The 23,305-nt window shown below is 48.0% G+C and overlaps 1 protein-coding gene across 1 annotated transcript in view; it reads right to left on the bottom strand.

Annotated features, from left to right (window-relative positions):
- The window catches only part of Hck (HCK proto-oncogene, Src family tyrosine kinase), a 44,504-nt gene extending 26,138 nt beyond the window's left edge, over window positions 1-18,366 (bottom strand). Inside the window, exons 1-2 of the mRNA XM_021191980.1 lie at window positions 17,455-18,366; window positions 1,252-1,369 (exon numbers count right to left, since the gene is read on the bottom strand). Coding sequence (XP_021047639.1) covers window positions 1,252-1,369; window positions 17,455-17,846 — 510 coding nt within the window. The 5' untranslated portion in view covers window positions 17,847-18,366. The remainder of the gene's footprint in view (window positions 1-1,251; window positions 1,370-17,454) is intronic.
- Between the last annotated feature and the right edge of the window lie 4,939 nt (window positions 18,367-23,305).

The following is a 23,305-nucleotide window of genomic DNA, read 5'->3' as shown; positions in this document are numbered from 1 at the left end:
CTTTCTCTTTCTCTTTCTCTTTCTCTTTCTCTTTCTCTTTCTCTCTCTCTCTCTCTCTCTCTCTCTCTCTCTCTCTCTCTCTCTCTCCCTTCCTCCCTTCCTCCCTCCCTCCCTTCCCTTCACTTTATTCCTTCCTTTTTTACACATGAGTTCTGGAGATGGGTTCTTATGCTTGTGTGGAAAGCAGTGTATGGACTGAGCTACCTCTTCCCATCAGGCGTCACACCTTCTATTGACTATTCTCACTGTTGCTCCTACCACCACCATGGTGGTCCACATAGGCACAAGCATTTGAACACTTGGCTCCTAAATTGACAGCCCAGTTTGGGAGGCTTAGGAAGTGTGGCCTTGCTGAAGGAAGCGTGTCACTGGGGGCTGGGGGCTGAGTTTTGAGAGTTAAAAGACTTATACCATTCCTGATTCCTTCTCTATGGCTCGAGATGTTAGAGCTCAGCTGCTGCTCTGGCTGCCATAGCTGCCAGCGGCTGCCTCTGCTCCACCATCATGGACTCTAACCCTCTGGAACTGTGAGCCCAAATAAACTCCTTCTTCTACAAGTCACCCCGGTCCTGGTGTTTTATCACAGTAATAGAAAGTAACCAAAATAGCCACTATTGCTTTTTTGTTGTTGTTGTTTTGCATGCATATGATGTATGTTTATGTGTGTTCACATGTGTGTAGATGCACATCTGTGCACAGGTATGTGTCTACATGGGTTCATGCATGTATGGAGTCCCCGAAGTTGATGTCTTTTTTCATTACTTTCTGTCTTATATTGAGGCAGGATGTCTCACTTTCTGGCCAGATGTCAGTCTTTCTGGCCAGCTTACTCTGCAGATGCTGTGTCTCTGCCTCTGCGTGCTGGGATTATAGGCCCTGCTGGGGATTTAAACTCTGGCCCTCACCCTTAAGCAATAGTTCTTTATCTACTGAGCCATCCCTCAGCCACTGCTGCTGCTCTCCTTGCTTGATTGCTGTTGCAGGGCAGATGGACAGCCACGCTACCACTGCCATCATGGGTCTGCTTGCATGCTGCTGCCAGTGCTGCAGAGCCCAGGCTCAAGGAACACACTCAGTTGACTGAGAGGCGGAGCCCTGGGCCAGGACACGGCCACCAATAAGAAACAGCTTCCATGCCTGGGGAAAGCATCCTAGAGGTAGGTGGCTTGTGGGTGTCATCTCATTTGGGGAAGAAAGGGTTTAAAGCCCCTGTGGCAGGTGCAGGACAGTTCCCTGGGATGCCATACTCACCAGCTTGTTGGGGGACGTGGGATCCGGCACATACACAGGGCCCTTCTGATTGGCACTTGACTCTGTTTTTGAGGCCTTGCTTCCATCTCGGAGGAACCTGGACTTCACACAGCCCATCCTGTAGCCAACAGAAGAGAAGACAGGGGGAGCTGAGGCTGGGAAGAGCCCCACAGGGGTCTTCACATTCCCACCCTGCCTGACAGCCCTGAGCGAAAGCACTAGGGTCCTCGGCTTCTCCCTGGCTCATCAGCCAAGGTGCTTAGCTTAGCCAGAGCCCACAGGGACTCCAAGGACCAGCAGGATAGGGAATCCATGAGGGAGAACTGTGAGAACAATGGGAATGGCACGGCGTGGAGCAGCAATGGGAACAGCACGGCAGAGCTGTGGAGCAGCAGTGGGAATGGCAAGGCATGGAGCAGCAACGGGAGCGGCACGGCAGAGTTGTGGAGCAGAGTGAGTGGTGGATGCTATTAGCCCTGTGTCAGGAAACAGCTGATTCCTGGCCCCTGCACCCCACTGCACCTCATTTATCGTTCCCACCTAACAAGTTCCCTACTGCAGAGCACTCCAAGCCTGTGGCAACGGGGAGCACTCAGCCTAGCCTCTGGATGGCACCCCAGCACCGAGAGGAGCATGATACAGGATAATACTACACTGTCATCATGTGTCCCAACAATGAAGATGAATAACATGGCTCCAATAATCCAGAATAATACCTGGACATCATCTTCCTCCATCCTTCCATCCTTCCTCTTTCCCAGGCCTCCTTCCTTTCCTCCTCTTTCTAGTGGGTTTATCTGGTCATTCATTCATTCATTCAAGTTGCACTTTTTTTTAGAGGGTCTCCTATCTCCCAGGCTGGCCTCCAACTCCTCTATATAGCAGAAGATGACCTTGAACTTCTGATTCTCCTGTCTCCATCTCCCAAGTGCTGGCATTACAAGCATGCAGCATTACGCAGAGTGTATGTGGTAAGATGGATCCCAGGACCCTGTGCATTCTGGATAACCGATCTTTCAACTGAGCCCCATTCCTTGACCATGAATAAGACAGAACAGCTCATGTCCTACAGAGCTTAACTGGAGATGAGTAAGAGGCACAGGTAACAAAGCAGTGAATAGGATACTGACATGTCAAATTTGGTGACAAGTGTGAAGGCAGCAAGAGATGATGCTGTAGGAAATAGCTGGGCGGGGCTCTGGTGACTGATGGATGGGAAAGGCTGGGCAGGGCCCTGGGGATTGACAGATGGGAAATGCCTTTCTTGGGTGAAATTAGCCCAGGTTTCTGAGTAACATGGTTGACTCTCTGAAGGTAGAATGTGCCAGGTAGTGGGGCCAGCAAGTGCAAAGGAGCTGAGGTCGGGATGTCTTTGGAGAGATGGAGCTCTTCAAGCAGGAAACGTCTGTTACGAGGCGACCACATCTCACAGGCCTGGGAGGAGGGGGCCAAGTGTGCAGACTTTGGGGATCAATTTGTGCTTTTTACTTTACTTTAATTTTGTTTTCCAGATTGGCCATTGAGCCTCCCCCCATTGAGCTATATCTCCAGTGCATCAATCTGCACTTTAAGCTGAACCATTGGTTACCGGATGAAGTACAGAGGACTCTAGAAGCAGGCCGTGGGCCTTATGGGAGATTGCTGTGATTGTCCAGCCATGGGTGACAGCAGTTCTGGGGGGCTAGAACCCCATCTTTTAGGGGGTATATCTCTTAGACATTGCTGCCATATTAACTTAAGAGGAAACATTCACCCGTTTGTTTTGTTTTGTTTGTTTGTTTGTTTTGTCTTGCTATGTAGCCCAGGCTAGCTTCAAACTCAAATTTGTCATGCTTCAGTCTCCTAGTGGCAGGATTGTCACTGGGTATCACCACACCCAGGTACTAGTAACTGGAGTCAAAACTTAACTGTCGCAAGCTAAGGGCACAGCTCAGCAGTAGAGGGGCAATAGCCCGCGTGAGATCCTGGACCTGAGACCCAGGCTGGGTTGGATCCCCAGCACGGCATACACAGAAACTTCACTGTAAAAATGGCTAAAGCCTTTCTTTTCTCTACACGGGCCCATATGTTTGCTGAGAAAGTGGGCTGCAAGCTACTGTAGGAGGAAGTGCTGGCTTCCCCAGGACTGCACAGTCAGTTCTGAGTTGTTGAGAACTTGGTTCCATTATGACCATAGCACTTGAACACACTGCATCGCATCTGACCGCAGAAGTTAAGAAGGCTTGGGCCTGGACAGTACTTGTACGGGAAAGCTCAGTTATACTTAAGTTGTTAGAGGCTGAACTACGTGAGACCCCCATCTCAAAATAAACAAAAGCAAAGGACCAACATGATTTCTTGTAGTTACTGGTGTTTGTCTATCCTGGGAAAGGCTTCCTGGAAGGCTGCATCGTTAATTTGAAATTTTACCACAATGGATCAACTGCTTTCTCATTTAAATCTGAAATCAGCATCTCTGATTTGTGACAAAACGTTCTAGAAAATCAAGCAGCATCTTGTGTGTGTTTACACTGCACCAGATCACAGAACATTTGGTACCCACGCTTTGATCAGCTAGAGGAACTTGCTGTGTGAGGCAGGGCAGTGACAGATGCAGCTGTGAGCATGCAGCAAAGAATCCCTAGGTCCCAATCATAGAGTGCATATTAAGTAAGCATCATTTACATGGCTGATTAACATATTTATGAAGACCCAACCCCAGACCCCTCTCAGGAAGGAAGGTGGGTGGGGTCCTCTTTTCTCTCTCTTTCTCTCTTCCTTTCCTGGTGCTGTGGATGGAACCCAGGACAGCATGAATGTCCAGCAAGAACCCTACCACTGAGCTATGTCCCCAGCCTGAATGGTGGGGGTGTGCTTTGTCTCACGGGCTGGGGGGGAGCTGAGAGAAGTGAAAGTGTGGGCCCAGGAACCCCACAGAAACCTCAGCCCTAATATTTCCATTTATGAGCAGATGTGTCACCAGGTGGGGGTGCGTGGTGGGAGGTGTGACTCAGTGGCATGGCACTTGCTCGGCAGCAAGGCGCCTTGGGTTCAAGCCGCATCCCCTAAAAGATAGCAAAGGAGCCTCGGCAGAGAGGCAGGGTAGCCTGATGTTCCCTTGGCTCAGAGCTGCAGCCACTACACACAGCAGGAATGTCTGAAACAGGAGATTCCTGTCACTTTGGAGCAGGTACCCATGTGCCATGGCTTGCATGCAGGGGTTTCAGAGGACAACCGTGGCTGCTGACCTTCCCCTTCCACTGTGTTTTGAAACAGGTCCTTGTGAAGGAGAATTCCTGGAACTGAGTCTACAAAAGCTGATTGATAACATCTCCACCGATGTAGAAAGGCTACAATGTTGCAGGTCCAGAGCCCAATTACAGGTGATCTTGATTCTCCTAGATAGCCATTCCTTAGCCACCTATAACAGCCAGTGGCTAACAGATAGAAACCTTCTGTAAAGTATTGACTTAACAAGCCCCTATTTTTCCACCATTCAAAGGGTTAAGGAAGCTGTCAGCCAGCGTCTGAAGCCCACAGCAGAGCTTTTCCCACTTTGCTGTAGCCACCTAACTCACGTGCCCACTGATGCATTTGAAAAGCGTCATGATTCATAGTTCTCTTTGTCTTGTTACTATAAAAACTTCACGAGACTACTTCCATGTTGGAACATGGAATTTGGGGTGACCTAAATCTGCATTCCTGACTATGGCGCTCAGCTCCAGAATAAACTCTGGTTGCTTTGTGTCCACTGTCTCTGACTCACCCCCTGCCCGTGGCAGGCTAGCTGACCTGAGAGCTTTTGGTGACTCATTCTCCTGCCTCCACCTCCCATTCTTCCACGTATGGTGCACTGGGATTAAACACCTGTGTGGCTGTGTCTAGCTTTACATAGTTCTGTGGATCCAAACAGGCTGTCAGGCTTTCCGGTAAGCCCTTTACTGCTGAGCCATCTTCCAGTGACTGGTCACCTGTGCAGACCACATATGGCTTTTGCTCCTTGGATCAAGTTGAGAAGTGAAATTCGAACACACAGAATCACATCTCAAAGCCACATAGAGAGATGCCATTGTTAGAGACAGTTAGATTGGTGATGGCCTGGAGCAGGAGGGGCGGGGCACGAGTTTTGCTGAACGGAGGCATCTTGAGTTTTAGAAGATGATGGAGGATATTAAGGAGGATGATGATAATGGTGGCACATTATGAATGTATTTAAATGCCACTTAAAACTTGAACTACACACTTAAAATGGTTAACATGAGAGACTTCATGTCATATGCATTTACTACAACCAGCTTCTATATCACTTATACCCTTTCTCTTCCCTCCTCCTTCCTCCCTGTAGGCCTCCCCTTCTCTCATACACACACACCATACATGTATATGCAAATTTATATCTAGGTTCTGCTTTTGATAGAAAAAATGGTATTTGTTTTCCCAAACCCAGCGTATTCTACCTATTCTAATGGGCTTCAGTCTCACCCTCTTTTTTCTTGTTTGTTTTTTTGAGACAGGGCTTCTCTGTGTAGTCCTGGCTGTCCTGGAACTCACTCTGTAGACCAGGCTGGCCTCGAACTCAGAAATTAGCCTGCCTCTGCCTCCCAAGTGCTGGGATTAAAGGCGTGCACCACCAGGCCCAGCTTCACCCTCTTTTCTTAAAACTGCATAATTTTATTCTTCTTTACAGATGTGTAATACACCATTCTGTATATGTATTTCATGTTCTTTATCCATTCAGCTGCTGAGAGATCTCTAGGCTGGTTCCACTTGCTGGCCATGGCAACTAGTGCAGCAATAAACGAGGATGTGCAGCTGTGTTGGCTTCCAACCCTTCGGGTATATACCCAGAAGCAGTACAGCTGGGTCACATGGTATCTCTAGCTTTAGGGTTTTTGAGGAACCTTCATATTGACTTCCATGGTGGCTGCACTTAGCCACACCCATCAGCATCGACTTTCCCCATGGCCTCACTGGCATTTGTCACTGTCCCTTTGCTTTTTGTTTGTTAAGACAAGGGCTTACTATGTAGCCCAGGCTAGCCGAAAACTCATGACAATCCCCCTGCCTCAGCCTCATTGGTTTTCTTGATGTTAGTCATTCTAAATGGGTGAGATAAAAGTACAACATAGCTTTAATGTGAAGTTCCCTGTTGACTAAAGGCATTGAACATTTGTTTCAAATGATATTGACCATGTATTACTTTCTTTGAGAACTCTGGCATATTCAGTTCCTATCCCATGTATTGATTAGATGACTTGGCTTCTTGTCATTTAGCTCTTGCAGTTTTTAATATTGTCATTATTAATCACTTCTCTGACTTATAGCTAGAAAGTATCCTTTTCCATTCCATAGACTGCAGAGCCTTTTAATCTCACACAAGTCCGTTTATAACTCTTGGAGTCCTTTGCAGGAAGCCCCTGCCTGAGCCTCGATTTTGCAGGGCCTCGCCTGTGCTTTTCCTGGCAGGTTCGGGTCTTTCGTGAAGGTTGAGTTGATTTTGTACAGAGTGAGATGCATAGATCAAGTTCCCTCCTTTTACACGAGCACGCACAGCGAGATTCCGCATTAACCATCACGCCTTGCACAAAGAAACTTCTCTGATAAGACCCGAGAGTGACACTCACCTTGGTTTGATGTTGATTAGTAAAACAGTAGTAGTATGTTCACACTTGGGACCAATGAGCTCCCCCAACTGTGGGTTCTTGGACGGATTAAAAAACAAAACAAACAAACAAAAAAACTAGACACACGTTGGTTCCCTTCTGCAGAGCAGGCCTTAAATCCAATCATAAAGTTCTTGGCTATGTCTCTGCTTTTATACTATTATTGCAATTATTGCAACTATCCTTCAGACCCTGAAAAACAGATGTCAAATCCTCTCACTCATGTGTGGGTCCTATCCCTGAATCTTTAGGTTTGTGTGTTTAACCTGAAGTAAAATCCAGGAAACTAGAAATTTCTCACTGATGGGAAGGAGGAAAGGTGTTTTGTTTTGTTTGTTTTGTGTTTGTTTGTTTGTTTGTTTTGTTTGTTTTGTTTTTCCCCATTTCTCTGCAGGATGCCTTTGGGGTTCTTATGGGGATTATACTGAAACTGCAGATTGCTTTTGGTAACAAAGCTATTGTCACAGGATCGAGTCTGCTAACCCATGAACATGGGGGCGCTCTCCCTCTTCTAGCATCTCCTTCAATTTCTTTCTTCGGTGTCTTGAAGTTTCCACTATGGATGTCTTTTACCTCCTTGGTTAGATTTATTTCTGGGTATTTTTAAAAAGCTTTTGTGAATAAGATTTTTTTTTCCTGATTTAGTTTTCAACAAGTTCCTTATTCAGATATAGAAAATCTCTGATTTTCAATGTTGACCTTTTAGCCTGCTACTTAGCTGAAAGTATTTATTAGGGCTAAGAGTTGTCTGGTGGAATCTGTAGGGGCTTTTAGGGGTAGGATCATAAACCAACAGCTTACATCCTGGCACTTGAGAGACTGAGGTAGGAGGAGCAACATGAGTTGGAAGTTAACCTGAGCTACGTAGAGAGTTCAAGGCCAGCCTGGCACCACAGAGATATCCTGGTTCAGAAAATGCACAAAACAAACCAAATCACAACAAACAAACAAACAAACAAACCCAAGAGTACAGATGATGTAATATTCAGATGGGGGGTGATCTGACTTCTTCCTTTTCTATTTGTACTCCTTTTTCTTGTCTTATTGCTCTGGATAAGACTTCAAGCACCACACTGAGTAAGAGTGCTCAGAGTAAGTACCTGTATTCCTGACCTGGGAGGAAACGCTTTCAGTTTTCCCCTCTTAATATGGTGTTGGCTGTCAATCTGTGGTATACAGCCCTCGGTATGCTGAGGACGACTCCTTCTTAGTTCCTAGTTTCTTTTTTTTTTTCTTTTTATCAGCGATATTAAACTTCATTAAAGGCACTTTCTGAATCCATTGAGATGATCATGTGATTTCTGTCCCTAATTCTATCTACGTGTTATGTTACATGTACTGGTTTGTGAATGTTGAGTCGTGCTTGCATCCCTAGAGCGAAACCAACACGGATGAAGTGTATGCTTCCTTTAAGTGTGTTCTTGAATTTTGTTTGCAAGTGTTTTTATTGAGGATTTCTTTTCTTTTTTTTCTTTCTCTTTCTTTCTTTCTTTCTTTCTTTCTTTCTTTCTTTCTTTCTTTCTTTCTTTCTTTTTTTGTGAAACTATGTTTGGTCAGGGATATGGCTCGTTTTGCATCTGGGTAAAGCTAGCTTTGTACTTTGAGATTAGGTCTCTTTTCTATTTTGTGGGACACTTGGAGGAAACACTAAAATCTGAGACACCCCCCCCGGCCCCAGTGTAGTGGGGGTGAACTAGGAGTTTGGGTCCTGAGGTTCTGCCACCACTGGCTGTGAGTAGGGACAAGCCGCCCTCCCCCTCTGAGTTTCATTTTCCTCTCTGTAAGTAGGAAACACTTGCTTCTCAGGCTTGACTTGAGGTCTTTGGAGACAAGGGCTTGTCAAACATAGTTCCCAGTCAGGCACCGGGAGCAGAGGTAGCCTCCAGTTCCACACTGACTCAAAGCTGTTGACCATGTCTAGGGCAATCCGCAGCCCCTCCCCGCCCCATGACTCCTCGGTTCTATTGGTGCTACATGGAAGAGAAAAAAGCCAGTTAGCCTGGCTGGCTGTTTCCCAGGGCTGTCATGCTGGCTGTAGATCCTCTCAGACTCTAAGTCAAGAAGGAGGCCGGGCCTGCCTGAGCATCACTGGGTTAGGCAGGGTTCTGAAAGCATTTATACTCTAGCCCCACCTTTGTCAAAAGCTCACTGTGTGACCTTAGGCAAGTCTCCGTTTCTGCAGAAGTGAAGGAGACCTACCCCTGAAGGAGACAACTGAAGTTTCTTCCTACATGACATCTGTTTGCCACCCTTAGCAGCAGCTCCCCAGTTGTCCTCTGTGGACTCCTCCCTCAGGATTGGCTCGTGGACTGAGGTAGCCTTAGCTTCTGTCTCCTGCAGGAGTAGGTCTGTGACCAATCAGAGCTGTAGAAGCCAAGCAGGCTGTGACTCAGTTCTGACCGGGGAGCGTTGGTCCGTGGCCCCTGTCTGGGAAAGATGTTTTCAGTAGCCACAAAGAACCAAGAAATAGAGACATCCAGAGTCCCGATCTTAAATGCAGCCTGGCCTGAAGTTAGAGTCATGTGGAGCTGCCAATAACTTCCTCTGCTGCTTGGGCCAATTTGAATTAGATTTTTGTCCCTTAATACCACACATAGAGTTCTTCCCAGAATACAGGAGACTCTTAGGAGGGGTTTGCAATTCACACTCAAGGGTAAATGGCTGATTAGCAAAAACTTGTCTGATAGCAGGCCTTGGTACGAGAGAAGTTAAGCTATGAAGTAGGTCCACAGAGGGTGAGGATAGGGACTGTGGGTCTTGTCAAGCTGGTGGCACTGAAGTCATGACTACCTAGTAAGTGCCTGGCATAGGAGGGTCCCTCCATCTAGGTTTGAGGTGCGAGCACATTGTGTTCTCTTACCATATATAGGTATAAACCAGAATTAGGAACCCATTCTTCAGATGGGAAAATGAAGCCCCAAAGAAGAAATTCCTGTGGGAAGGAGCAGTGCTAGGGAGAGTAAATTCTCCTTCCTGTCCTTCCCCCTGGGGTCAGCGACAGAGGCGACTGGCCAAGGTCTAGGGGAGTCAGAAGCCCAGAAAGGAAGCTCCTGGGGGTGGCAGCCACTGAGGGGACCTGTGGCTTACAACTGTCTGATTAGAGGAACTTTCTGTTCTTGGAACAGCTCAGTTATTGGTGCATCTTTCTAATCAGAAGTTCCTTTTTAAAGCAGTTTTTGGGGTACAGAGTCCCCGCAGACGCCCTGGTTGTCTTCTGAGAGAACCATGCTTACTCTGTCCGACTTGTCTCTGGTGGACTCCTCCTGTGCGTCCTTTGGGAGACTCAGCTTCCTCTGGCCAAGCTATGATTTCTGTGCACACAGAAAGAGTCTTAGAGGTCCAGCCCTTCCTTTTCAGACAGAGTAAAAGTTCTGGAGACCCACAGTGGACCCTGGGTCACCCAAAGGCAAGGGGCCTCACCATCTGGAAACTTTAGCTTCTGCCCCTATGTATGACTCAGTTACAAAGTTGGTATGAGATGCTTGAGCCCCAGTGGCTAGTTCAACTGCCAATCAAAATTTTGGGACTTTACCCTTGGATCTGCAGCGTCTGTGAGCTTCCTGGATTATTATTATTATTATTTTTATCTCGTTTGATCGCCTTGAGGCCAGCAGTTTGAGAAGTACTGGATGAGACCTGGAATCAACCGAAGTAGAATCCCGATTCTTTCTCTTAAAAATGTAAGAGCTCTTTAAAATGTAGCTCAGGGGGGCTGAGAAGATGGCTCAGTGGGCAGAAAATCTTGCTATTCAAGTGTAAGGACCTGGGCTCCCGGTCCCTAGCATCCAGGTGTGACAGCACATGTCTGTAACCCGGGTGTTTGGGGAGACAAGAGGATCTCTGGGGCATGCTGGCTGTCAGGCTAGCTTCAGTTTCTGTGAGAAACTCTGGCTCAAGGGGATAGGGTGAAGACCGTGGGAAAAAGACACAGTGAGCCTAGCATCAGTGATACAAGCCCCCTTAGTACCCAGCATTCTCAGCAGTAGTTACAAAGGTGTCTGTGTGGTCCAGTTTGCTCAGTTTCCCAGGTGCTTCTTGGCTAGAGCTGACTGTCCCCTTTACACAGGGTGTGGTGGCTGGCTTGGTGACAGGCGACATTTACTCTCACCTGTTGTGTTATTCCCAAGTCAGACACCCCAACCGTGTCTTACAGATGCCAAGCCTCAAAGACACTAGAATGTGGTCTGGGGATGTAGCTCAGTTGGTATAGTGTTCAGCTTGCACAAACAGAGCCCTGGGTTCCGTCCCCAGCGCCACATAAGCCAGGGGTTGGTGCAAGTACCCATGATCTCAGCATTTGGAGGGTGGAGGCAGAATGATCAAAAGTTCAAGGTCATCCTCATTTTAAGAAATAGAGAGAAAGAAGAAAGAGAAGAGAGAGGAAAAAGAGAGGAGAGAGAAGAGAGAGAGAGAGAGTGTGTGTGTGTGTTGGGGAGATGGCTCAGTGGTTAAAGCACTTTCTGTGTAAGCACGAGGATCAGAGTTAGATTCCCAGAACCTTCGGAGATGCTGGGTGTCCGTGATGGCAGCCTCAGAAGCTGGAACAGGGAGGTGAGCCATACTGGCTAACTCTGGGATTGACTGAGAGGCCCTGCAAAGAGCAAAGGATACTCCTAGCATCAACCTCTAGCCTCCTCACCTAACACCGCGCGCACACCCACATGTACACACACACACACACACACACACACACACACACACACACACACACACACACACAGAGAGAGAGAGAGAGAAGGAGTGACTAGTGTAAAATGTGTGTGTGAGAGAGAGAGAGAGAGAGAGAGAGAGAGAGAGAGAGAGAGAGAGAGAAGAGGGAAAAAAGCAAGAACATATTTCGCATCTTCCAGTTGACAGAGCTCTAGGCCCTGGTTTCTATTAACTAGGATTAATTTTTATTACCTTTAATTAAGTATTCATGTGTGCCTACATGTGGGTGTATGCACATGGGAGTGTATACTTGTGCAGACCAGAAACCATGAATCCTGCAGAGTTACAGCCTGACACGGTGTTGGGTGTTAAACTCCCATCCTCTGAAAGATCAGCAGATGCTTCCAGTCACTAAGCCATCTCTCCAGTCCCAAGGAGGGTATAGATTTAGAACTCCAGGAAACAACAGGTTTCACGGGGACAGTTCTGTACACATATGTAATGTACTTTCATCCTACGGAGTGCATGTGCTTGGTTTTAAAACTTAGGGCTGGTGAGAGGGCTGAGGGCAAAGGAACTTCCTGCCAAGTCTGATGACCTGAGTTTGATCCCTGGGACACACATGGTGGAAGGAGAGAAATGATTCTTACAAGCTACCCTCTGGTTCCATCCACACACACCCATATACATGTGTATATCCACACAGGGATACATAAATGTGATGAAATGTGTCTGCTGTTACTGAATGAAACATTAAAGTATAAACATCGTAAGTGGCTCTGAGGTTCCTTTGGATGTCTCCTTTCACTCTCTCCAAGGCCCTCCTCCCGTCCCTGACCTGGGGTAACCTCTGCTAACATCTGGCCTTGGTCTTATTGACATGTATGTGGAAGCAGGTGCTGTGCATGGCCTGTCCCCATCCCTCAGCACTGAGCCATCTTGGAACATTCCAGCTGGACTTCCACTTGCTGGCACCAGCACCTCTGTGCCATGGAGACTTCTCTGTATCTGCTCTGTCTGAAAGCCTAACAAGCTGACACACCAGCAAAGCACTACAGCTGCAGGAGCAGCTTTCAACCAGACAGGAGGCCAATATCCCATTTCTTTCCTCTGAACCGGCCCTGTGTTGCATCTTGTCAGCTTGTGTAATGCTGTGTGTATGTGTGTGTGTGTGTGTGTGTGTGCATTTGTATGTGTGTGTGCATTTGTATGTGCGTGTGCATGTGTGTGCATTCATATGTGCATGTGCATGTGTGTGTGCATGTGTGCATTCATATGTGCATGTGCATGTGTGTGTGCATGTGTGCATTCGTGTGTGTGTGCGTGTGTGTGCATGTGTGCATTCGTGTGTGTGTGCGTGTGTGTGCATGTGTGCATTCGTGTGTGTGTGTGCACATGTGCATGTGTGCATTCATGTGTGTGTGTGAGTGTGTGTGAGTGTGTGTATTGTGAGCATTGTATCTATCCTTGGGCCCATTTCCCAGCTGACTAGACTGAATCCAAGAGAAGGGGTTAGCATGGTGAGCCACAACTTGTTTAAGATAGTGCAATCACTCAAACTCAGGTTTATCAGCCATATTCTATTTACAGTTAATCTCTCCATTTCTCCTGGACCCAAGCACTTCAGGATGGTGTTGGGAGCTCAGTTAGTCCATTGCAGAAGGAACTACACATACAAGTCCTAAGAGAACACCAACCAGAGGACACAGTCATGCTGTCATGCAGGATGTATGACACAGTCACAAGTCAAGAGCAAGGACACATTTTAAACCCAAGCAGAGGTTTGTTCTCCAACACTGCCTGCCCTTCTAGAAGTCTATTCCACTCCCAGGCCTATAGCAACAGGCTGGGGAACAAAACTTGCACAGAAAAATGGAGGCTGAGGGAGATTGTATTACTGTCTGTGTTCCCGAAGTCTAGTCTCCTCTACGAAGAGAAGGTGACGGCTCCCACTATGACAGCTAGAGCCTTGCCCTCATGCCTGCTCCACCCTGATAGACTGTACCCTCAAACTGAGAGCCAGAACACAGCAGCTGCTGGAAAAGTGGCTCCTATTAGAATGCTGAAAAATCAGAGGCTGGAGAGATGGCTCGACGGTTATGCCTTCTGCTTAGCCATTTGTTGCTCTCTCGGAGGACCCAAGTTCAGTTCCAAGAAGCCACATGGCAGCTCACAACCACCTGTAAGTCCAGTTCTAGGGGGTTTGCTGCTCTCTTCTAGCCTCTGAGGGCACTAGGCACACACATATCTACAGACAGACACTTATTACACACATTACACACACACACACACACACACACACACACACACACACACACACACAGTTGAAAAACCACTTATCAGCCCAGGGAGGTTAAAAATGGTGTATCCAAAAATGGAATATTATATAGCCATTTCAAAATTCAAGGTGATCTTAATGACATGGGGAAATACTAACAGCTTAATTAAACTAAGTAGAACAAAAACTGTACTCGCAGCATCAGAGGCACCGGAAATGTTATGTTAAATGAAAGCTGTAGAACAAGTTCACAGTAACAAAATTCATGCTTCCAGCTTTTGCAGTGTACTAAGCAGCAGGCATCGTGAATAAGGCAACTGACACTTGTCACAGCAGAGAGCGTGTGGCTTGGTATAGAGAGAGTGAGGAGGTTCTCGGAGCGACTCTTCTCTTTGTCTCCCATAAGTGACTTTCCAAGCCTCTATACTCTTCCCATTAAAAGGGGCAGGAAACACTGCCACATGGAAAGCTATCCACTCCCATAGTGTTCCCTCAAGAAACAGCTGCACCTGTGCCCAAGAAAACACACACACACACACACACACACACACACACACACACACACACACACACACACACACGATGTTCCCAGTAGTACTGTACATTGGAGGCAATCTGAATATCTGTCAATAGGTGATGGGGAAGAATGTGGAGAGGTCACCAGCCAGGATGAACATGCTACAGCTAGCAGGAATGAATTAGACCCTCAAGTGCTCAGCCCTGATGGATCCCAATCTGATAAGTCAGGAGAAAACAAACTGTGGGTGAGCCTCATGGTTAGATCAGTACTGGTATAGAGTCGTTCCCATTCAGTCCCGTCAGAGGTTGCAGTTTCAGGCCCAGAGTGAACCGCAGCCTGAAACTACCACATGGGAAATTCCAAAAATAAGCAACCCTAAGATTTAAGCCACACACCCTTCTGGGTAGAGTGATGAAATGTCACAACATATCCCTGTCCTCCCCAAGATGGAATCACCTTGCTTTCCAATGGATCCACACAGTATGCGCTGCTCACCCGGTAGTGTAGGCAATACTTGTTGTTTAAATCATAATCCTAGGCACAGGACTAGTGATGCCATCAATTCAGAGTTACCAGAGAAAGGCTTTCATATATATATGCAAAGATATAGGGGAAGTCAGTATTATCTACAGTTCAGGCATCTGCCAGGATCTCAGGATGCATCCCTTGTTGACCGAAGTCAACAACAGATATAGATTGTTTTATTTTGTTACAGACAGGGTCTCATAGCCAAGGCTAGCCCCAGACTTTTGCTATAGCTAAAGATGACCTTGAATTTCTGCTCCTCCTGCCTCTCCTCCCAAGTTCTGGGGTTGCAGGTGTGCTCCTACATCAGGCTTTGCTATAATCTTTATAGCACAGAGGACACATTTGTTTATTGAGACACAGCCTGGAAAGATTGGCTTTTGACAGCGGTGTCTCCTATAGAGGTAGAAAGAGAACTGAGAGGGATCCAAACCAGGGACTTCGATTTTACCCATTACACCTAGCCATTTTACTTTTTAAAGTCTGAAGCAAACATGCCCATACACTGACATTAGTTAATTCTGGGTGGTGGGTTCCTGGGACATGGGCCTATATTCCTTTAAATAGCACCCTTCCTCCTCCAGAGAAGGGGCATGGTAAGAAGGGCACCAGAGAGCAACTGCTCTCTTGTGAGGCCTCTCTGCGTCTGTCCTAGGCTTGGGCAATGATTCTCAAAGTGAGATTTCTGGGCAGCATCAGCAGCCCGGAGATTGCCAGTTCTCAGTATCTTCCCCCAGGCCTCCCTTTGGGGCTTGCCCTAGCAATGTGCATTTTAACACCCTTTCCTGGCGATGCTGGTGTGAGAATCTCTCGGGCTGAACAGGAACAGTGGAAAGAACACCTAATAGGGTTCCGAAAGTTTTCCTTCAGCCATCTTTCTCTCTTCTCCGCCCCTCTCTCAGATTTAGTGTGTGTGTGTGTGTGTGTGTGTGTGTGTGTGTGTGAGAGAGAGAGAGAGAGAGAGAGAGAGAGAGAGAGAGAGAGAGAGAGAGAGAAACATGTGTGAAGGTGCCTACAAGACCAAGACCAAAATAAAGTATGGGATTCCCTGGAGCTAGAGTTAAAGGCAGCTTCGAGGCGTTTCTGTTGTGATCATACGGTGAGAACTTAGCTAGCATCCTTGGAAAGAGCAGCAAGTGCTCTTAACTGCAGAGCCACCTCTTGGACCCCCTTTCCTTCAGTTTAATTTCACCTTCAAAAGTAAGGGAACCTCCCAAGCCTAAATCTGAAATGCTCTAAACTCTGAGACATTCTGGGCACCGACAGGACGGTCCAAGTGGGAAAGTCCACACCTGATCTGAGGCTATCAATTGATGTCGAAATGGAGGAGCCATTAAAAATGTGCCACTAGTTATCTCTGTGGGACGAGAATGAAATGTGTGAAAATTCACGGGCCAGGAAGATAGCCCAGTTGCAAACAAGGGGAACTGAGGTACAACACCAGAACTCCTGAAAAAAAGCCAGCTGGGAGGGAGGAGACAGGTGGACCCTTGGAACCCGCTAACCAGCCGGCCTCACCTACCCAGCAAAAGCCCCAGGCTGATGATAGTCCCTGTCTCCAAAAGCAAGGTGGCCTTTGCTTGAAGAACAACATAGAGTCCTCTGGCCTCCACGTGTGTAGGAACCCCAGAGTACACACCAACCAGTGAACACACACAGAAGCACGTGTAACATACACAAATATCCCTTTAAGACTTTAATTTCCACTCCAGGATGCCTCACTGTGCACTTGACATACAGAATTCTGCCACACTCGGAAATCCTAGACGCCTCTGATCAGGCGTAGTTTGGATAGGGAACATTCAACCTGTCTTCTTACCATCTCCATCCTGCAGCTATGCAAACAGAGGCACAGACAAGCCAGACCCCCTGTCCAGTGCCCAGCAGCCCTGCTCCCCTTCTCTGGACAACTCAGCTTCAGATGAACTTAAAACAGCCCATTTTACAGAGGAGGAAGCTGGAATCCAGAGAGTAGCCAGTGATGTGCCCCAGTGTCACACAGAGGAGATGGTGGTAGACTGTGGTCTTTGTGTAAGAGGTTCTGGAGTTGGATGTATGCCTGTTAGCTGTTCAGCAGGGAAGGCAGGGGAAGATGTAAAAGAGGGGACTCAGATACACACCTACAGCCAAGCCTGGGTGTGGCAGGTATGGGCTTGTCTTGGCCCAGCTGTTCCTTTAGCCCTGACTGCTGCCTACCCTGCGTGACCTGCCACCCACCCACCACCAATGGGAACTGAACGGGCCTTTCCCTCCCCTCCAGCTTCTTCTTCTTGGGGTGTGTGTGTGCGTGAAGAAGGGGAACCTGGTCAGACGGAGAAGTGTCAGCTCAGCACTGTCATTCCCCTGCCTGAGCTTCCTCTATCTAGGGCTATTCCAGGGTCGCCCTGGGTGGCCACAATTCGCCTCACCTGGCCACCTGGGTACCCTCCTCCTTTCGTAGACAGCGCATCCCACCGCCGATCGGTTGCTCCTAGGACGGTTCTTCCTTCCTCGCCACCCCCACAGCTCGCCCAGGATCTCAGCTCCTTGGAGCCCGAGGTCTTCACATTCTCGGGGGTCCCATTTCCGCCCCCCAACCCCGCACTCACCTGGGCGCCCGCCCTTCGCTTCGTGGGCAGCCCGGATCCTCGCAGCTAGAACGACCCCCCAGCGCTGCGGCCCCTGGTGGCCCCGGACTCGAGAGCCCGGAGCAAGCGACGAAGACTTGCGGGCTACAGAGGCTGCGTTGGCGCTCGGAGCGGGTCAGAGCCGCCTTTACGGGCGACTTTGGTTCCCTCCCACCCGTCTGAGAGCCGCCGCGGGGAGTGCAAGCTGGGAGCCGCAACCCAGTGGCGCTCACTGGCCATCTGGGCGCCTTAGCCGCGCCCTGGGTGATGCAAACCCCGCCCCCAAATGCCCCGACTCCGCCCTCTGAGAGCCTAACTCCCACTCTGGCTCTCTGGTCTCCTGCCCTAAATTCACCTCCAAAGAATTTCAGCATTTCTTTGCTAACCTTATCCTCAAGGGCGCTAACCAGTCTTTGAAGGACTGACTCAGACCCCAAGGTTTGACCCGCCCTCCCAAGATTCCCAGTCCCCCTTCCCCACTAGTGCGTTTAAGCCCCTCCCCCCCATGATGGAATGAGCCGGTCCAAAGGATTCTAAACCCTACCCCCAGAGATTTTGGACCCCTACCTAAAAGACCCAATACCCTTGGGTTCCTTAAAGAATTGTAATATTTTACGTTTATTGATTGACTGGTTGATTGTTTCCGTGTATGTGTGTAAGTACCGTCGAGCCTCAGAGCATTGTTGAGGTTAGAGAACAATTTGGAGGATCTCACCTTCCACCTTCCGAGTTCCGGGGACTGAACTCAGGCAGCCACGCTTGGCAGCAGGCCTCTTTACCTGCGAAACCATCTGCCTCCTCCTGGGGAAAGATTTTTAATCTTACTTTCTATTCTGTTCCCAGTCCTAACCCCTGTTCTCTAGATTTGTAATCAAGTTTTCTGAAAGGGTTTTAATCTCGGGGAGCGAGCGCGCCTGTGTTTTAGAGAATGGAATCCAAGGCCTCGCTCTCCATAGTTTGTACTACAGCCACCAGCCGCCTAGGAGACCTTAATCCCATAGGTCCCAAATCCTGCACTGGAGCAATCAACCGATCCTACCCTTCACTTCAAAGATTCTAAACCAGCCGCAGAAGGAATGTAGCTCCCTTTAAGTCTAACCACGCCCTAATACGTCTAACCTCGCCCTCTAGGATTCTGGTGGGTCTCCAAGGCCCTTCCACTTCGGTCCCTCCCACATGCAGTGGTTTTCCCTCCACCCGCCCACCCACCGCTTATTCAAACTCCATGCAAAGTCTGGCGCCCGCGGGAGTTCTCTGCCTTATTCTGGGCAGAATATGGGACTGCTCAGAGGACCTCCCAAGTTGAAGAGAGGAAGTCTGACTGGCAGACCACTGAGGCCCTGTTTGCATGGCATTCCACTCAGCCTGAGACATCATTCAAAACGACAGGGACCAACACTCTAAACTGCAAAGCACACCTGCAGAATCGAAAAGGAGCCCTCCCTCCCTCTAGCCAGGCCAGACCACCAGTGTCTCTCATTCATTCGTTTACGTGTGCGTGTAGGCATGCATTTAGCAGTACTATGTATTGAGTATGAATTCTGAGCGGGAGCGGGGTTAGCAGCTCAAGAGTTCTGCCCACTAGGCCCAAGTAGCAGCCCTCCCCCAGTTCTGACAACCAGAGCTGCCTCCTACACAGCCTGGTCCCCACTCCACGTAGAAATCCCTACTGAGAAAGACAGTCACCCCACACTAATGTGTTTGCTATGTATTTTAATATATACATGCCCTATTTCTAAAAATAGACTGAGTTTTGAACAGGTTTAATTGACTTGGACACAGAAGTGAAATTAGTCTGTGTACAGTAAACAACACTTGTTCTTTACCGAGTGAAGGAGATTGAGATGGGAAGGAAGCCAATGAAGGCAGCATCACAGAGCTAGCTGGCTAGTTGTACCCGCAGCTGTCGGGCTGGGACAGGAGGCAGTTTATTGTACACACACGTTGTCACCCCTTCTTCCAACCTCCCGGTCCCCGATTATCCACCTAGAGACAAAGGTTGGCATTTAAACACACTTCTGTGGGATGTTTGGTGAGGGATGCCCGGAGGGCCTTAGACCTCCAGCACTCTGGTCTGCCCCAACCGTGCTTCCTGGGCCTCCTGGATGAGGAAGGTAAGTCCTGGGACAGGGACAGGGGAAATTAAAAGGATATAACCAGCATCCCTTACATCTCTGTTGACAAGGGGCCATTTGATGGTAGGGGACCACAAAGAACCAACACATTCCCTTTTTCAAACCATTTCCCAAAAGCTTTTACCAGACTAGTATTGCCATAAAAGCCCACATTCATGTTCCCTAAGTTCCCATTTATTGCGGCATAATTAGAAGCATTTTTTTTAGACTGGGTATGGGGGTATATACCGTTAACCTCAGCAGAGGTCAGAGAAGCAGAGGCAGGTGGATCTCTGCAAATTCCAAGCCAACCTGGTCTACACAGCAGGTTCCAGGCCAGCCAGGGTTAGATAGCGAGACTCTCTAAAATATTCTTTTGACTTTTATTCTGTGTGTGTGTGTGTGTGTGTGTGTGTGTGTGTGTGTGTGTGTGTGGTGCATGTGAGTGTGGGCGCGCCATGGCCAGTGTGTGGACAACCTTTGGAAATCAGTTCTCTCCTTCTACTGAAGGATCCTGGGATCAAACTCAGATGGTCAGGCTGGCATGGCAAGGGATTTAACCTACAGAGCCATCTCTCTGACCCAGACAATTGTGTGTGTGTGTGTGTGTGGTGTGTGCTCACACATGTGTACACTGGTGTGTATGCCACAGTGTGAATGTGGAGGTCAGAAGACAACTGTGGAATCTTTTCTCTCCTTATACCGTTATGTGGGTTCCAGAGATTCAACAGGGGTCACAGGCTTTCGCAGCACACCCTTACTCCCCGAGCCATCTCACCAACACTGTTGTGACATGATTTTTTTTTTTTTTTTATAAACAAAAGGCATAATTAGGGCTGGTAAGGCAGCTCAGCAGGTTCAGGAACTTGTCACCAAGCCTGATGACCTGAGCTGGATCCTACTAGAGAGAGAAAGAGCAGACTCCGACAGTTGTCTTCTAGGCACTGCATTCCTGTGGTGTCTCATGAACATCCACACGCATCCACACCCACTGAATAAGTGTAACTTAAAAAGTTTAAGGTACAATTATAAATATTAAGTTTGGTAAATCTATGTAAGTAATACTTGCCTGTAGAACCATTCCCTTAATCAGAATATAGAGTATTTGGGGCTGGGGTTACAGTTCAGTTAGAGGGCTTGCCTAATCATGCACAAGAACCAGCATCTGATCCCCAGTACCAAATAAATGGGGTTCAGTGACAGACACTTGTAACCCGTGCACTTGGGAAATGGAGCCGACACACAAGGTTATTTTCAGCTATGTGGTGACTCTGAGACCAACCTGGATTCCATTCTGAGATCCTGCCACAAAAGCAAACAAAGAAAAGACATAAAAGGCATTTCTGTGGCCCCAAAGGTTTCTGGAAGCTCTCTTCCATTCAAGTCTCCCAGCTCTTAGGGGACTCGAGGTAGCTAGCAATAGATTATTTATTTTTTCTTTTTGAGATAGGATCCCATGTAGCCTAGGCTAGCCTTGGACTCCGCTTGTAGCTGAGAATGACCTTTAACTCCTGGTCCTCCTGTCTCTACCTCCCAAAGGTTTACGGGTGAGCTTCAGCATTTTGGGTTCATTGGATGCTGGAGATCAGAACCAGGAGTTTATCCAGGTTAGAGCAGCACTGGACCAACAGCGCTCTTTCCCCAGTCCCCCTGCCCCCACGCCTCTCTCTTTAAATCATTATAGACTAGCTTTGTCCTTTACAGTGTCACACAAATATGTGGTGTTTTTCTTCTGTTCTGTCTGAATGGTGTGTTTCTTCCATTTCTCTTCTCTCTGCTGACTTCCCACTTTGTTGGGATTTTCCATATTGTTACATGTTCCACTAGTTTGTCCTTTTTCTCAGCTGAGTAGTGTTTCACAGTGGGGACCTGCCGCTGTCCATTCATTTGCTTGCTGATAGGATTTGTGTTGCCTTTAGTTCTTTTTTTTAAAATTAATTTTTTTGTATGAATAAAGATATAGGCACCATGTTCAAATCCTTGGGAGAGGGCCTGTTTTCATTCATCTTGAGTGACTTAAAACTGGACTCTCTGGTCTGGAGCCAGGCGCTTGTTCAACTGCACCACAGACTGTTGAGCCAGCAAAGTGTCTCTGACTTGTGTTTCCATGTGAACTTTTGTCACTCTACATCTTTGCCATAGGATATTGTCATCTTTTTAATTTAAAAGTCCCCAGGCTGGAGAGAGAGTGCAAAAACTAAGAGTGCTGGCTGCTCTTCTAGAGGACCAGCGTTCCATTCTCGGTATTTACAAGATGGCTTACAGCTGTTTGTAGCTCCAGTCCCAGGGAATCACATACATTCTCCTGGCATCCATGGGCACTGGCACGCACAGGGTGCATGGACAACTATGCAGGCAAAACATCAATAATAATGATAACAAGAACAACAGTAATAATAATTTCAGGACAGGGCTGGAGAGATGGCTCAGCGGTTAAGAGCACTGACTGCTCTTCTGAAGGTCCTGAGTTCAATTCCCAGCAACCACATGGTGGCTCACAACCATCCATAACAAGATCTGGCGCCCTCTTCTGGATTGTCTGAAGACAGCTACAGTGTACTTACATATAATAAATAAATAAATCTTTAAAAAAAATAATTTCAGGACATTCAAATAGTTTTTTTTTAAATCCCATCTAGGACTATTGGATCAGTATGTGAAAATGCTTGCTGCAAGCCTGACAGATCCAGTTTGACCCCCGGATCTGGGGTGGAAGGAGAGAAATAACTCTTATTAAGTTGTCTTCTAATCTGCATGTGTTCTGTGGTATACACAGGCACACACACACACACACACACACACACACACACACACACACACACAGTGTTACCAAACCAGTGTGCAACCAGTCTTTGAAATGGCAAACCTTGTCATCCATCCATCCATCCATCCATCCACCCTCCATTGTCATAGACAGCCTAGTTCCTGGTTACAGAAAGACTCAGGGAACTCAGCCTCAGCATCACCACCTGCCCATTGGCATCTGTAGAAATCAGCATCTCTGGGCCGCAGTCTCCTCATGCTAAGTGGGAATGAGAATAGAAGGTCACAGCAAGAGTCAGACATAGGCCAAGCTTGGCTGATTTCTACAGTGGCCGGTATTGCAGAGACCTGGGACTGACTGGGCTCTGAATGGAGCAGCGTTTGGGAATCAGTGCTGACCCACCTGCTCTGTTCCAAAGACAAAAGAAGTGGCGGGCAGTGTAGAAAGGAGCTATCTCCAGGAGGAGGAAGGGCCCTGTGACTCTGGGCTATGGGAGCCCTGTGACTCTGGGCTATGGGAGCCCTGTGACTCTGGGCTATGGGAGCCCCGCGAAAACTTTTGCTGCCAGTGAAGTCTGAAGCCTGAGCAGAACCTGGGATAGGAAGCCATCCTGGCTGGGAGTGTCTAAACTCAGATTCTAGTGTTCGTTCTGTCTCAAGAAGTAACTCTGAGTGTGCCATTCAGTGTCTCCAATTCATCCACCAGCACCCTTTTATGGAGTGCCCACTGAGGGATGGAAGCCTAGCTGGGAGCTAAGGAAATCGGAAGATGAGGCAGGTCTTAGCCTGGGCCACAGGAGCTTCATCTTAATTCAGGACACTAAGTAGGCACACAAACGAGGGCAGGTTACAATCGTTACCTGCTGCAGAAGATGGGGATCCGTGCTGAGATTCACAGGGGAAGTCAGGGAAGACTTCCCAGAGGAAGCAATATGTAAGCAGGGGCCAGAGGCTTT

This window comes from Mus pahari, chromosome 3, assembly GCF_900095145.1.
Source record: "Mus pahari chromosome 3, PAHARI_EIJ_v1.1, whole genome shotgun sequence".
In the NCBI taxonomy this organism is placed as follows: domain Eukaryota; kingdom Metazoa; phylum Chordata; class Mammalia; order Rodentia; family Muridae; genus Mus; species Mus pahari.
This window is presented reverse-complemented; position numbering and strand designations above follow the sequence as displayed.